Here is a 13,412-nt window from a genome sequence, read left to right on the forward strand (position 1 = left end):
TCCTGACACTCATATACACACACAGAAAGACACACACATATAAAAACACACATATACACACACACACATACATCCTCCATCACCCCCTTTACTGCCTAACCAAAGGAAGGCCAGATTTCCTTCATAATAGGACTTCATTACATATCATTGTCTCCCTGACTACCCCACCTCACTCGATCTGAATCCTTTGGATGGCCCTCTGACATATTTTCTTGTTTATTTCTCCACAAATTCATTGTTTTCCTGTCTGTACTTGTTTTACACCTGATCTAAATACACAGAGAAACATGAATGCAGTTATTTTATGTTCAGACGCTCTATGACCTCTGCGTCTGTAACAGCGTCACTAACCTCCAGACAGTTGTCAAAAGATCTTTCTAACGACGGATAAACATAAAATGTACATGTTGTGTGTTGACCTTTGTCCATCTTGCCTCTTTCCCCAGATTAACCGACCTCTCACCATGAAGAAGGAGGGCATACAGACCAGGAACAGGAAGATGTCCAGCAAGTCAAAGAAGAGCAAAAAGTCCCACGACAGCATGGACGACTTCTCCAAGAGCCTGATGGACAAGAGCAGCTCATTCAGCCCGGCCGCCCTGTCCCGCCACATGTCCTCCTTCCCCCCCTTCTCACACTCCGGCCACATGCTGACCACCCCCACGCCCATGCACCCATCTTCCAGCCTGCAGTTCGCCCCCCACCACGGCAGCATGGTCACAGCCATGGGCTAGACTCACTCCCCCCCCCCCCCCCCCCCCCCACTACCACTCCCTCCTCTCTCCACCTACCTGGGGCCACATTCCTGACACCGATCCTCCAATCTCCTCTCCCATTCCCTGATACCTCTGCTACTCTGCCTCCCTAGCTGAATGACAGCCTAACTGCTCTCCTCTCCGCCCCTCACCTACCGCTGCTTGGCCAGCGAGCCTATCATGATCTGACCTCAACGTGGGAGTGAGACAGGCTTTAGGTTCCTTTCGCTTCAGTTTTACTGTATTTTTTTAATAAATCAAATCCAAAACCACCTGTCTGCTGTATGAAAGCTCCAGCAGACTGACTCACTGACTGCTGTTTTCCAACGCTTGGGAAGATTTGTCTCCTATTGAGGAGAAAGGAGAGAGCCTGTTCTCTAACCTTCACACCCTCTAGTAGACTGTTCCAATACAGCTGAGATCTCAAGAATCCGGAATTTTATTTGTGTACAGAAAAGCCATTTATGCCGTCTCCCTCCCCAGCTCTCTACTTCTCACCACACCCTGTATGACAGGACCCTGCCCCCCCTGCCCCCCATCCCCCACAACCCCCCACTTCCCCTGTCCCCCATTCCCCAACCCCCTTCCACACAACCTCCCTACAACCAAACCTGCGCTGTGAGAGGAGGAGACAAACATTGAATATATTTGTACAAATTGTATGAAATACAATACATTTAATGAAGACTTTTTGATTCAGTAAGAAAAAAAAGCTAGAAATGCCCCCTCGGGCAGCTAAAGACCAGAAGGGTACGAGTCACAGATGGAGAGGCTATTGCTAGAGTGGAGAAGACCTCTGCTCCCTTCATCTCCCTAACAGATGAAGAGAGAGAGAGAGAGAGAGAGAAAGAAATGGCGTGGAGAAAGAGTAAAGAGAAAGAAAAGAGCGAACATGGACTGATAAAGGAAAGGCCTCTACTTTTGTCTGCTGGAATCGTGTTTGATGCATTAAGCTTGTAAAGAGTATCTATTGCTCAGACTGCAAGCGTCTCATTTTTGGATGTGCTATAGGTCTCGGGCAATTGGTTTGTGTTCACATGCTAACGCACAAACACATATACTCTCACAAACACAAACATTACATACACACACACTTGCACTCACACACACACTGCCACATTGGATCACCTGAAAGACTTTTTTCCTGCCCACAGATTATATGCATTGTGAAAAAGTTCCCGTATTTGTTATTTGTATGTATAATTCAGAGTACCAAAAATACGAAAGAAACAAAGATGTAGAATTATTTCTTTATGTTATGCAGACTGAATGGTTGTAAAAATTTAATAATAATCACTAGTGTAAAAAATGACTGCTTTTTGTTTCGTAATTTTTTTTCCTCTTTGAAAATAATAAACTAGTTTAATCTCTGTTGACATGTTAAACTGTGGTTCAAGCGCATCATTCTGCCTTTGGTGTGGGTGTGTGAATGTCTGTGCCTGTATGTGCATGTGTGAATGTCTGTGTGTGCGTGTGTGAAGCCTGACACACTGTGACCCTCAAACTGCAACACCCTGGCCATTTTTACCCAGCATGCACAGCAACCACTTGTGTGGTGGAGAACAAACAGGAAGCCTGGAAATAAACAGTGGCACAGGAGTGGCTACAAAAGGCAAGAGTCACACAGCCTAAGTCAGTCGCTGCCGTCCAGAACTGAAGTAAATGAACAACTTGCTATCTCGCTACAGAAGAAACACCTTCAGGTGACTGAAGCATCTCAGACCTGTCCCTGCTCAGCAGATCAAGAGGAGACAAGGTTAATGTTCACCAGTTAAGCTCATATTTACAACCAAAGCTGCACTGAATATATTCATAATTGTTCGGAAGACATGATTTGAATAACTTTTATTTTGAGATGTTCTACATGACAGAATGTGAGGAGGAGGAAGTCACTGGTTTCGACCACAAACAAAGTCATTATGTGGCCAAGCTTCCTCAACATTACATTCATCCAATCTCTTCCTCGTTACAGGACAGCAAAACTAAAGCACCAAAACAGTGCATGAGAGTTCAAACAAGAAAGTGCGTTTGGTTTTCCAACTTTACTTCAGTGACACACCATCTGGTCTGTGTTTAGTTCCCATATATTGTACGTTGTAACTTCATTCCAGCCAACTTAGTTAGGAATTTAAGCTGACACTGCTAAATCCCACTCTTCACAGTAGCTTCCCAGTGTGGTCCTTTGTGACCATTTATAATTCATTTAAAAAATGAAACATTAAATTCTGTAAGTAGTTTGCTTACTTAGTAACAAATCAACAATCTCACAAAGACACATTTGAAACATAATGCTAACAACATTGGATGACCCCCTCCCATTGTCTTTGTACCAGTGCTGGTTTATGGAGGCCAAACAGAAGTCAGGTTTTGGGCATCATTTGTTTCTGAGCCAGTGTGTCAAATCAGGGAGATTTGCTCCTGTGTTTTGACAGTGAGGTTGCAGGGGTATGATATAATGGAATTGTGTGCATATGTGTGTGGCGTGCACGTGCATGTTTTTTTCTGTGTGTAGTGAGGGCAAATTTAGAGGGAAAATTGTGTTTTTAGGAGTCTTATACCCTTGAGTGACCTGTCCTCTCCTTTAGGTGTTTAGAGTGCTTATCTACCAAGGGTGACTGAAGGAGCGCTGACTGGCAACGTTTAGTAATATGGAATGATTTGACTCATCTCACTCTTCCTTTGAACCTGTGTCTTCTTTCCTTTCTTTTGTTCTGACTCTTTCCTCCCCCTCCATCTGTTTACACCCACACCTGTTTTCTTGCTTTCTCAATCAACGGTTTGTTTCAAATATCAGTTACAAATCTATGGCAGGTTTTATATAATCCAATCTTCCTCCTCCTCCTCTCTTTCTCTCCCTCTCCCCCTCTCCCCCTCCCCCCCCCTCTCTCTCTCTCTCTCTCTTTTCAGCATACATGGAGATAAATGTGGCGTCCAAGCAAAGTGTTGATGTTTATTAATTAGCTGACCCAGACACTCTCCAGCCGGCTCCACCCTGATCCCCTGTCATGCTCCAGCGCTCCCCACCCAGGCGTGGCCCTTACTGGGGGACACATAGAGGGGACACAGGGGTCCTCTGGAGAGGTCAAACTGAAGTCTCTCTACCTCATTCTCGTTCTTTAATTCTTTCTCTCTTTCTCTGTTCTTTATGTTTCTATGTGACAGCTAAGATGACATTTGAGTGACCTTTGAAGTCATAATTGTGTAGTACAAGGATGTGATGGTAACCCCTGCTATGTGCGCTTGCTGTCCTAACAGATATCTTTGACCATCAAAACCTTCCTTTGCATTGTGTTGCTTGTACGAAAGCTAGACTTTTCACACATACATCAGATAGAGAATGTCCCCAGTGTCTTTATGGTTCTAGTACAGAGTCAAGAAACAGGTGGATACTGAACATACAGAACCTATGTCATGTATTGAATGTCTAGAATTCATGCTGAGATCTGTTTTTTTTTGTAATCCCTCTTCTCATACTGGCCACAAGAACAGTCCTGTCTGGATCATGTGGGTAGATTGCACCCCACTTGTCTCTTTCCATCCCTATCTCCTACTCTTTCAGTTTCTCTCTATCTCTCTCACATTCACATATTCATTTTCTTTCTCTGTATTCACCTACTTTTCCATTACACCCTAGACACAAACATATACCTCATTCCCATGGAAGTGAACGGGTGGAGAAGCGGGTGGGGATCTGTCAAAAGAGTTAACACTCACTCGTTCACCCAGTTATCCTTTGTGTTGAATTGATGTGGGCTTTTGCCCATCAAGTGTTCAGGAAGTGTTCATGTGTACATTTTTTGTAAATATGAAATCGATATAGGTCCTTTTTCTGTTGTGTTCCCACCTTTGTCACCCACACATAATGCGGGATTTACTTGTGAACAATTAAGAGTCCTGTGCATCAAAATAAAATTGCTTATTTTATTTTGAGCTAAATTTTGAGGTAAATTAAACATTTACCTCAGGTCGATTCATGCCTGTTCACTTCGTAAGTCATGCTTGTTTACACCCGGTACACAACATGACTGTCTTACTGTCTTTGTCTTACTGTGGGAGTTCTCTCACTTCTACAAGCTTTTTTCAAGACCCCCGCACCCCTTTGGAGAAGGGTTGTCTTGCGCTGCATTGTCTCTTTAACAATCGTAAATGTGAACCATAATCTCCCGTCACAACATTGCAGATAAAAGATAATTATCTCTTTTGTGAGGTGCCTCCAGGCCTCGTTGGCCGGCCTTGTAGACAACATGCCTAAACCCTCATTTCACACACACATATACACACACATATACACACATATACACACACACACACACACACACACACACACACACACACACACACACACACACACACACACACAAGCACACTGAACAGGTTGTATGTGAGGACTCCTCCTGCAAGCCAGCTCTGCTGAGAGACATTTCAATCAATGTGGTAAAATGCTCAAGGTGATTCTGTCAGTGTGTGTGTGTGTGGGATGGTGTGTGCAGTGAGGATGGTTTTTGTGTGGGAAAGATAAAGAGAATGTCTTGTGTGTTTGCATATGAATAGCAAAGTATACATGTTCCCAGACATATAGGAATCAATTCTTGATATATGTATGCGATTGCATCAGTGTTTGAAAATATATCATACCTTCCTGGGAATAACAGCAAAGGCCTTAATAAAGAAAAAGAGAGAAAGAGAAAGAGAGAGAGAGAGAGAGCTAGGAGACTGACATGTTGTGGAACACTGTAGGCGGTGCTGTGTTAAAGTTCACCAGTTCACCTGAGGAGCATCTGAGATGAGCGGGCCCTGTTGTGTGTCAGCAGGAATGAGTGATGACCAGAGAGGGTGGGGGGAGGAGGGAGGGGGGAGGGGGGGAGGGGGGAGGGGGGAGGGGGGGAGGGGGGAGGGGGTGGCGAGGGAGGGGGAGGGGGAGGAGGACAGAGGGTTAAGGCAGGAGGGAGGACAGGTTTTGGGCAGAACTACTTTTCTGCTGACTGAGAATATGAGTCGCCTACGGCAACTAATACACTTAAAATAAGAGGAGGGATCGTCAGTGTATCTGAGGAGTGGTTTTGTGTATAGAAATGCAAGTGGAACACCTATGGAACCTCGCCACACAAAACACACATCGTTCCTTAACGTACTGCTCTCCTCTACCCGAAGGAAAAACCAACCATTCAATTTCATGTCATGCCCCATATTGTTTTGCCTGTAATCATCAACTCATCATTGGTGCCTGACATGACGCACATATCCTCTTCCTCCTGCGCTCTCTCATTAAACCCCCATTAGGAGATCTTCCCTCTGAGTCTTACAGACGCCTCCGTGAGGCACCTCTACCTAAACCCTCTCTCCCAAACTGTATCCTTCCCATGGCATGCTTCAATAGTCACAACCTCTTCAACAGACACCCCTCCCACAGGAGCCCGGGGGCCAAACCGATGCTCACCTGTCACCCCCCAGCCCCGCCCTTCCTCCTCCTCCTCCCCTCCAAAGTCTATTTGCATGGGCCCACATCCAAAAGATGTCAGCAGAAGCTCTCACCAAGTCTAGAACCAAGGCCTCGACTGCGGAGCTCCAGTCCATCTGAGCTAGCCCTAGTTGATCCCGAACGGACACCAAGGCCCAGAGACAAGCAGACTAAAGTGCTCTTCTCGTTGGCTTTCTCAGGTGTCTGAGCCTTTGTCTGCGTTGTTCAGGAACAGGTACTTGGCTGGGGACAGTATTACCTGTGTGGGAGTTGCCTAGAGTGTGTGAAGTAGTTGGCAGCAACTCAGTCTTTATCAACACTAAGGCAAGTTAATTACAGATTACAAAAGGCGCAAAGAGAAACTCTATAGATTAGGTCACAAGCAAGGGATTCAAACGTTCCTGACGCTCCAGAGTTGTCTGTTGCTGCAAACCATTGACACTTTTATCAAGCGGAATCATTCTGCATGATCTCAGGTGAATTTATGACAGGAGCATCAGTGTATTGTTGTTCACCTCCCTGGGATCAAGATGAGATCAAGGAAGGATCTACTAACAAGCTATCAATATGCCGGGCTTTCATTCCAATGTTTGTATCTTGAACAGAGAAGAGGATTTGTTGTGAAGGTTATACACAAATGCATGTATGTGTGGGAGTGTATGTGTTTACTCCTAACAGAGAATGTAGTTGAGATTCATGGAAGCGATGGCCTGGAGCTATTTAAACAGAATGCAGTTGACTCCAGTTCAGACTTGTGATGTCACGGGCCATTGTCTCCCAGCGGCCAATCAGACAATGCCTTATTAGGTAAATAATCGGTGCTGTGGCGGGTTAGGAAACGTGCTGGAATCTTGAGTGATTATCTATAGCACCCTAGGAAGTTAGAAAAACAATCAGGGAAACGACTTAACACATTAGAGCAAGCATGGTGCGCTACACCATCTCTCCCTCTTCCCTCCCGTTTCCCTGATCCTGGCTATCTAGCACCTATCTCATTAGTGTGTAATCCGAAAGCCATCTCTGTCTCTGATTGGTGAGTCGATGATATCTCGCTGCTTGCTCATCCTCCATGGCCAATGGATTTCACAGTGAGGCGAGCACACTTTTAGCTGTATGGCAGAAGTATGAACACACTGTATCCTGGGAACTGTGTTTAATGTCTCTGTTTTGAACAATTAGAAAAGTGCGTGCGTGCGTGTGTGTGTTTGGACCGATCTCCAAGGGTTTCGGTGTGCGTGCTCACGGCGGTATGGTACTGGAGTTTGCTATGGATGTGTGTTTCACGAGCTGCCCTCTATCCCCCCACCATGGTCCGGGGTCCCCTGGTTCCCCGCCCCCTCCCTGCTCCCTCCTCTGGGAGTCCTGGCAGTGTTGTTACTGTAGGCGGAGAGTGGAAGACTTGGTGTTTTCACAGCCAAAGCTCCTTCCTGAGGTAATGATGGCCTGGGTTGACCGCTGCTCCACTACACTGACCTATGCTCTGCTCTGCTATGCTACAGTATGTTGTGCTATGCTATACTGTGTTATGCCATACTTTGAATTTTTTAACTTATAACTCCACAGTTCAGGTGAAATGCACAGAATAGCGCTTAAGGAAAACCCATTGCAATTAACCAGGGTACTCTTCTAGTGCTATCTACAAAGGGAGAATACAGGGGTGGACTAAATAATCACAAGTCCAGCCCCCTTGTCCATTGTGACTGACTGTTAGCTAAATTGGGGCTTTAGCCATGGGGAGGAAAGTGTTTTTGTTCAGGTTCTAATCTAGCCAAGTGGTGCCTAAGCACAGAGGAGGGGTAGATAAGGATCCTGTTCGACACCTTGACCTCCAGTCTGAACTTTAGCACAGGTGTTACAAACCTTACCTGGTTGACCTGACCGGCACACATGCACTGCTCAACGGCCTATGCGCTTATAACCCTTTAGCTTAGCTACCTTGAATGACAGTCTGAGGCTCCTGTTGGTAAGATAACGACACATCGACACACTTCATTTTGTGTAAACTCAAGATCACTGAAAGACACTGAGTATCATGATACGTTCCTTGAGAAACCCGACACCCAGAGGTTCATCAAGAGTGATTAATGTGTCACCCACTGTCACTTTTTGATGGATCCACATTCCGTTTTTTTGTAAGAGAAGAGTTTTGTCCCAGTGTGATGCTCATGATGTCATGAGTACGTGACTGACATTGAGCACACACACACACACACAAACATAATGTATCCAGGTTATTGGATAGCGACCCGGTCCACCCGTGATTGCATAAGAGAGAGGTGGAGAGCAGATGAAAAGCGGGAATGTGCCCCTGTCGACACCCCTGCCAAACGAGACAACGTTTGTTTATTTAAATGACTACCAGTCACAAGCCGTCAAACCAGGAAGCAGCAGGTGCCTCTCCAACGGCAGGCCTGGTGTTGTTCACAGTGGATAAACAGGTTCGGAAAGGTTGAGAAAAAGAGAAATAAATTAAGAGAGAAACAGTGAGGGAGCAAGGAGAGAGAGAGAGAGGGAGAGAGGAGAGAGAGAGAGAGAGAGAGAGAGAGAGAGAGAGAGAGAGAGAGAGAGAGAGAGAGAGAGAGAGAGAGAGAGAGAGAGAGAGAGAGAGAGAGAGAGAGAGAGAGAAAGATAGATGTTTCATTCTCAAAAACAAACGTTTTGTTGGAAGAAGAATTAGGCCTGACTAGTTCCTTGTGTAATGTGAAAACAAAAATACATGGTTTAGTGGTTGTCCTCGCATTGCTGTCATTGTTCGTTGTCATGTTGTTGTCCTGTTGAGAAGGTTGGCTGGCCTGTGGCTGGATGTGTTTGGCAGGGGTGATGATAGGATAGGGAAGCAGACAGGGGAGCATGGGGGGAGGCTAGAGGGTGCAGGGGAGAGAGGAGGTCTATTGTTGGGTGCAGTTTGGGCTCAAGTCTCCATTGTGGCTATGTTACTCTCCAGTGCCCTGGCTCACCGTCCTGCATGTACCCCCCACCCCTTCCATATGTCAGGATAAACCAGCTTCTTCCTCTTCTTTCACTCCCCCTCCTTCCTTTTTTTCTCTTTTCTCTTTTGACTGTTTTTCTTCAATTTGAAGCCAGTCCCATTGTCTTCGCATTAACACATTCCCAGCTTAACACACAGGATAGCTTTTTCTTACCTCAGAAGCCAAACACACAAACATCCTTCTTCAGAAAGGTCTAATTCCCACAGGAAACTTTGCCTTGTTTTGCACAGGTTTGAAGCACTGTTGGAGCTATGATTCTGAGTTTCAGAAGATTGTCTCTGAAATCGTTTAGTAATGCAGTAATGCTTCACCTGTGAGGAATTTGGTGGATCATCGCGGTGCTTTCCCATCCGTGGCTCTACCCCCTGTCAGATGGAGGCGAAGGTGTGCGCCCGGGGGCTGGTGAGCTCGGGGGAGGGGGGACTCAGGTGACCAGTTTCACCCGGGACTGACTGGAACCCGTCCGGACACGCAGGGGAGAGCAACTCAGAACAGCCTCAGGACAGAGAGAGAGAGAGAGAGAGAGAGAGAGAGAGAGAGAGAGAGAGAGAGAGAGAGAGAGAGAGAGAGAGAGAGAGAGAGAGAGAGAGAGAGAGAGAGAGAGAGAGAGATTGGAAGTAGTACTCCCCCCAAAAACCTCCAGAGAACTGTGCATCGGCCTCTTCCCCTTTGTCTCCATGCCTTTTCACCTTCCACTCCCTCCATCTCCATCCCTCCATCTTTCCTCTTCAACATTGTGTAACATCTGTACCTCCTGTCAAACCACTGCTCTGTCTGGTAATAACTTAACTCACTCTCTTCCTGTCCTCCTTTCGCTCGGTCCCTTTCGCTGAGGTAATTTTTCGAATTCCATGCTGATGAAAATGTTCATGTAATTGTTGGCCCTGAGAATGAGAACGAAAAAACCCCCACATACCAAGAAATGTTAGATAAATATGGTGGGACAGGCCAGACCTTTTCAACGCTCTGTATTTTCGTTGCTTTGTCTGGCCCTGAAGACAGGCCGTTTGTTACTGTCAGTATTTTAGACGTATGGCGATTAATCAGGTGTCAGTGTTGAGGGCTGTGGGGGGAGATTACAGACTCAGACCCCCAAACAAGACACAGCTTCAGCCTATAACAGCAAGCTCTTTCATTGTTCAAACACATTGTGTGTTGAATGGTTAAAGATGCTACACTAGGGTGTTGGCCAATCAGAAACCTACATTCCTTTCTGAAAAGCCATGTCGTTTTAGGAAAGCACTTTTAACGTCCTGAAATGTGAGTTTATCATTATCTTTTTCCATGTAACACAATAGTTATTAAGTAAATGAGGGGTTTTGATTCTTTAAAATAATTTGTATTTGTTCCTTGTTCCTGATTTTGACACTTCCTTTGCCCAGACAGTCTTCTTTTCTCACACACACTCCTCCCTAAAAGCATGTGTTCTCAAGCATTCAGGGGAACATGACTACACGGAACATATCTGAACTCTTTCTCACCCGAACCCAGATGCCTTGCTAGCACTGCACAGGTGAAAGGGGGTGGGGTCAGGGGGCTGGGAGGGGGAAGAGGGGGAGAAGGGGGGAGAAGACTTGTTAGCAAAGGTTGGAGAGAGTACCTGGAGTACCTTGTTACACAGCTGCACACTTTTCTCAGCCTCCTCCCTCGCCATCTGTCCTCATCTGGGGAATGAGAGAGTTTCATTTTGATCAATCCTCCCCACTCTCCTCTTTCTCTTTCAATCTTGATCTCTCTCTCTCTCTCTCTCTCTCTCTCTCTCTCTCTCTCTCTCTCTCTCTCTTTCTCTCTCTCTCTCTCTCTTCTCTCTCTCTCTCTCTCTCTCCCCCCCCCCCCTCTCTCTCTCTCTCTCTCTCTCTCCCTCTCTCTCTCTCTCTCTCTCTCTCTCTCTCTCTCTCTCTCCCCCTGTCTCTCTCTCCCTCTCTTTGGGGAACCCTGGTGAACAGATAAAAGTTTTTCAATCCTCGCTCTGACACGGTTTACCAGAGTGCTGTCAGTCCTTATGTAATTACAACAGTGCAAGGTGGTTCTAGCCCTCAGTTTTTTCCCCATTTCTCATCCCCCTATCTGTTTATCTCCACCTAGACTTTTTGGAATGTCCTCCACTTGAATCATGGATTGAAGGCCTGCTGTGGCCTAGCTGAGGTCAAAATATTGCAGGCTTTTTGTCAATTATTCTTTCAAAAGACAATACTTACAGATGGGTCTTTGTTGTCTCTAATTCTGTAATGGAGAAAGTGTTTTGCATTCGCCTGTATCACGTGTACAAAAGGCAAATGTATGCTGCTAAAACAATACACACCATTCATTCAACATTTATTGACTGTAGTGGGAACACGCAAATATTGCCACCATATTCCCCCCTGTCTCTTTCTGTGGCAATCTCACCCAACCCTCCCCTTAGTGAAAAATTCCCTTTGTGACTCCTCTTCCAGTTAGCAGCACGGTTTGGTTGTCCCGCCTCCCTGCCTGTTCTCATAAGTACAGGTAGAGGAGGATGCCTGGCCTGGAAAACAAGTTGGTGGACTTCCTGCTAATCCCTTTATCATCAATGTGAGACACCCAATGTGAAAACCCACAGACAGAGGTGAGACTCAGGAGGTAATAAAATAGTTTCACATCAACGACAAATCAATATTTGTCTTTCTGTTTTTTCCCTTCATTCAGATGCTATTTACTCTGTGCTTTTCTGCTCTTGTGCCTGTAAAGGAATGTGTGTGAGGCTTTTGGCCATAAGGGGACTGTAATGGCCTCTCAAATCAATGTCAGAGACTGTTTGGATTTAATTAGTGGCCCTAGAACAGGTTCTCTGTGTGAGTGCATCCACTTAGAGGCCCCTCATTGGATTTTCGCATGCACAATGGAAAGACTGAAGCGTCAATTCTAGTAATCCTATATCTAGGCTCGCTAGTCTGTCCCCTGGGGGCAATGTTACTTACATCCCTGTGTGTGTGTGTGTGTGTGTGTGTGTGATGTGTGTTTGTGTGTTATTCGTGTGTGAAGTGCATTTATATCATCTAAAAGTGTACATGTCTCTATTTGTTGATTTGTTGGAGTATGTGTGTACTGGACGTGTGTGGCAGGACTCAGTCTCTGTATAGCAGGTGGATTGATTGAGCAGTGAATTGCGTGTCCCCTGGTGTTTTTGAGAAGCTGTTGTTTCTGTTTTGGGGCTTCACAATGGGCCTGTGTGTATCAGGGTGGGATTTGTGTGTGTGTGTGTTCGTGTGTGTTTGAGTGCATTGCAAAAGGCTGGAATGAGTGAAAAGCAATGGCTCATATTTGCCAAACTCTTGAGCAATAGGACATGTTTTAATGTGTTTGTGCATGTATGTGTGTGAAAGAGAAATAAAACGTGTTTTCTGTACCTCTACGTATATTCCAAGAAAAGGGCTATGATCGTTGGCGATGATGCAAGCATAGCAACACGCTGTATGTTGTTGAGGACAGTGCATGCACTCAAGGATTAAACAGATATCACATCCTTTCACAGTGTGTCCTCATTGTGTGCTACTGCTTTAGTCTTGAATTCCTGTGGTCTGGTATCCCTTCCACTGGGCTAATCATAGTGTCTCTTGAATATGATGCTGAGTCAATGGTAAGGTACTTTCAAATAGTCTCTCTGGATAGGTATGTCTGTGTGTATGTCTGTGTGTGTGTGTGTTTGTGTGTGTGTGTGTTTGTGGTTCTCTGTATGTGTGTGTAAGAGAGGACTATCCTGGACAGGTGACTCAACATTAGCATATGGGGTCATGGTGGGTGGGTGGGTTCCAACCCGGGTCAACAAATTAGTTATCCCCCTCCTTTCCCCCTTCTCTGCTCTCCTTCCTTCCTTCCCTCCCTCTCTCTCTCTCTCTCTCTCTCTCTCTGTGCTTGACCGGTTCAGTGTGTGAGTGACCACTGCTGAGGTTTGGGAGCTTGGGGGTGTGTATGGGGGGGTCCAGGGATATGCTGGGGGAAGAAAGGTGGGATTGTTACAGGTGGGGGGATTGGTGGGGGTGCAGGGGAGCAACAGCACCTGGCCATCTGGCCATTAGGGTCCCCCAAAGCAATAATAAAGGAGCCCCCCCCCTCCCTCCCCCTTGGCCCCCTTCTCCTGGCCCCTGTCTGGGGAGCTGTAATGGTGGCCCTGGGGCTCTGAGTGGACGCCCCTTGGGACCCAGAGTCGGAGGTGATGGAACTGGATAACGGCATTCACCTGAGGTGCTC

The 13,412-nt window shown here is 46.1% G+C and overlaps 2 protein-coding genes across 7 annotated transcripts in view; both read left to right on the forward strand.

Annotated features, from left to right (window-relative positions):
* gata3 (GATA binding protein 3) overlaps window positions 1-2,140 on the forward strand; it is a 16,247-nt gene extending 14,107 nt beyond the window's left edge. For all 5 annotated transcript variants that reach the window (XM_062483097.1, XM_062483101.1, XM_062483102.1 and 2 more), the window contains exon 6: window positions 447-2,140. In XM_062483097.1, the coding sequence (XP_062339081.1) occupies window positions 447-734 (288 nt within the window). In that variant the 3' untranslated portion in view covers window positions 735-2,140. The remainder of the gene's footprint in view (window positions 1-446) is intronic.
* The window catches only part of atp5f1c (ATP synthase F1 subunit gamma), a 165,184-nt gene that overhangs the window by 56,541 nt on the left and 95,231 nt on the right, over window positions 1-13,412 (forward strand). The gene's annotated exons all lie outside the window — the stretch shown is intronic.

Source organism: Osmerus eperlanus, chromosome 17, assembly GCF_963692335.1.
Source record: "Osmerus eperlanus chromosome 17, fOsmEpe2.1, whole genome shotgun sequence".
NCBI lineage: Eukaryota > Metazoa > Chordata > Actinopteri > Osmeriformes > Osmeridae > Osmerus > Osmerus eperlanus.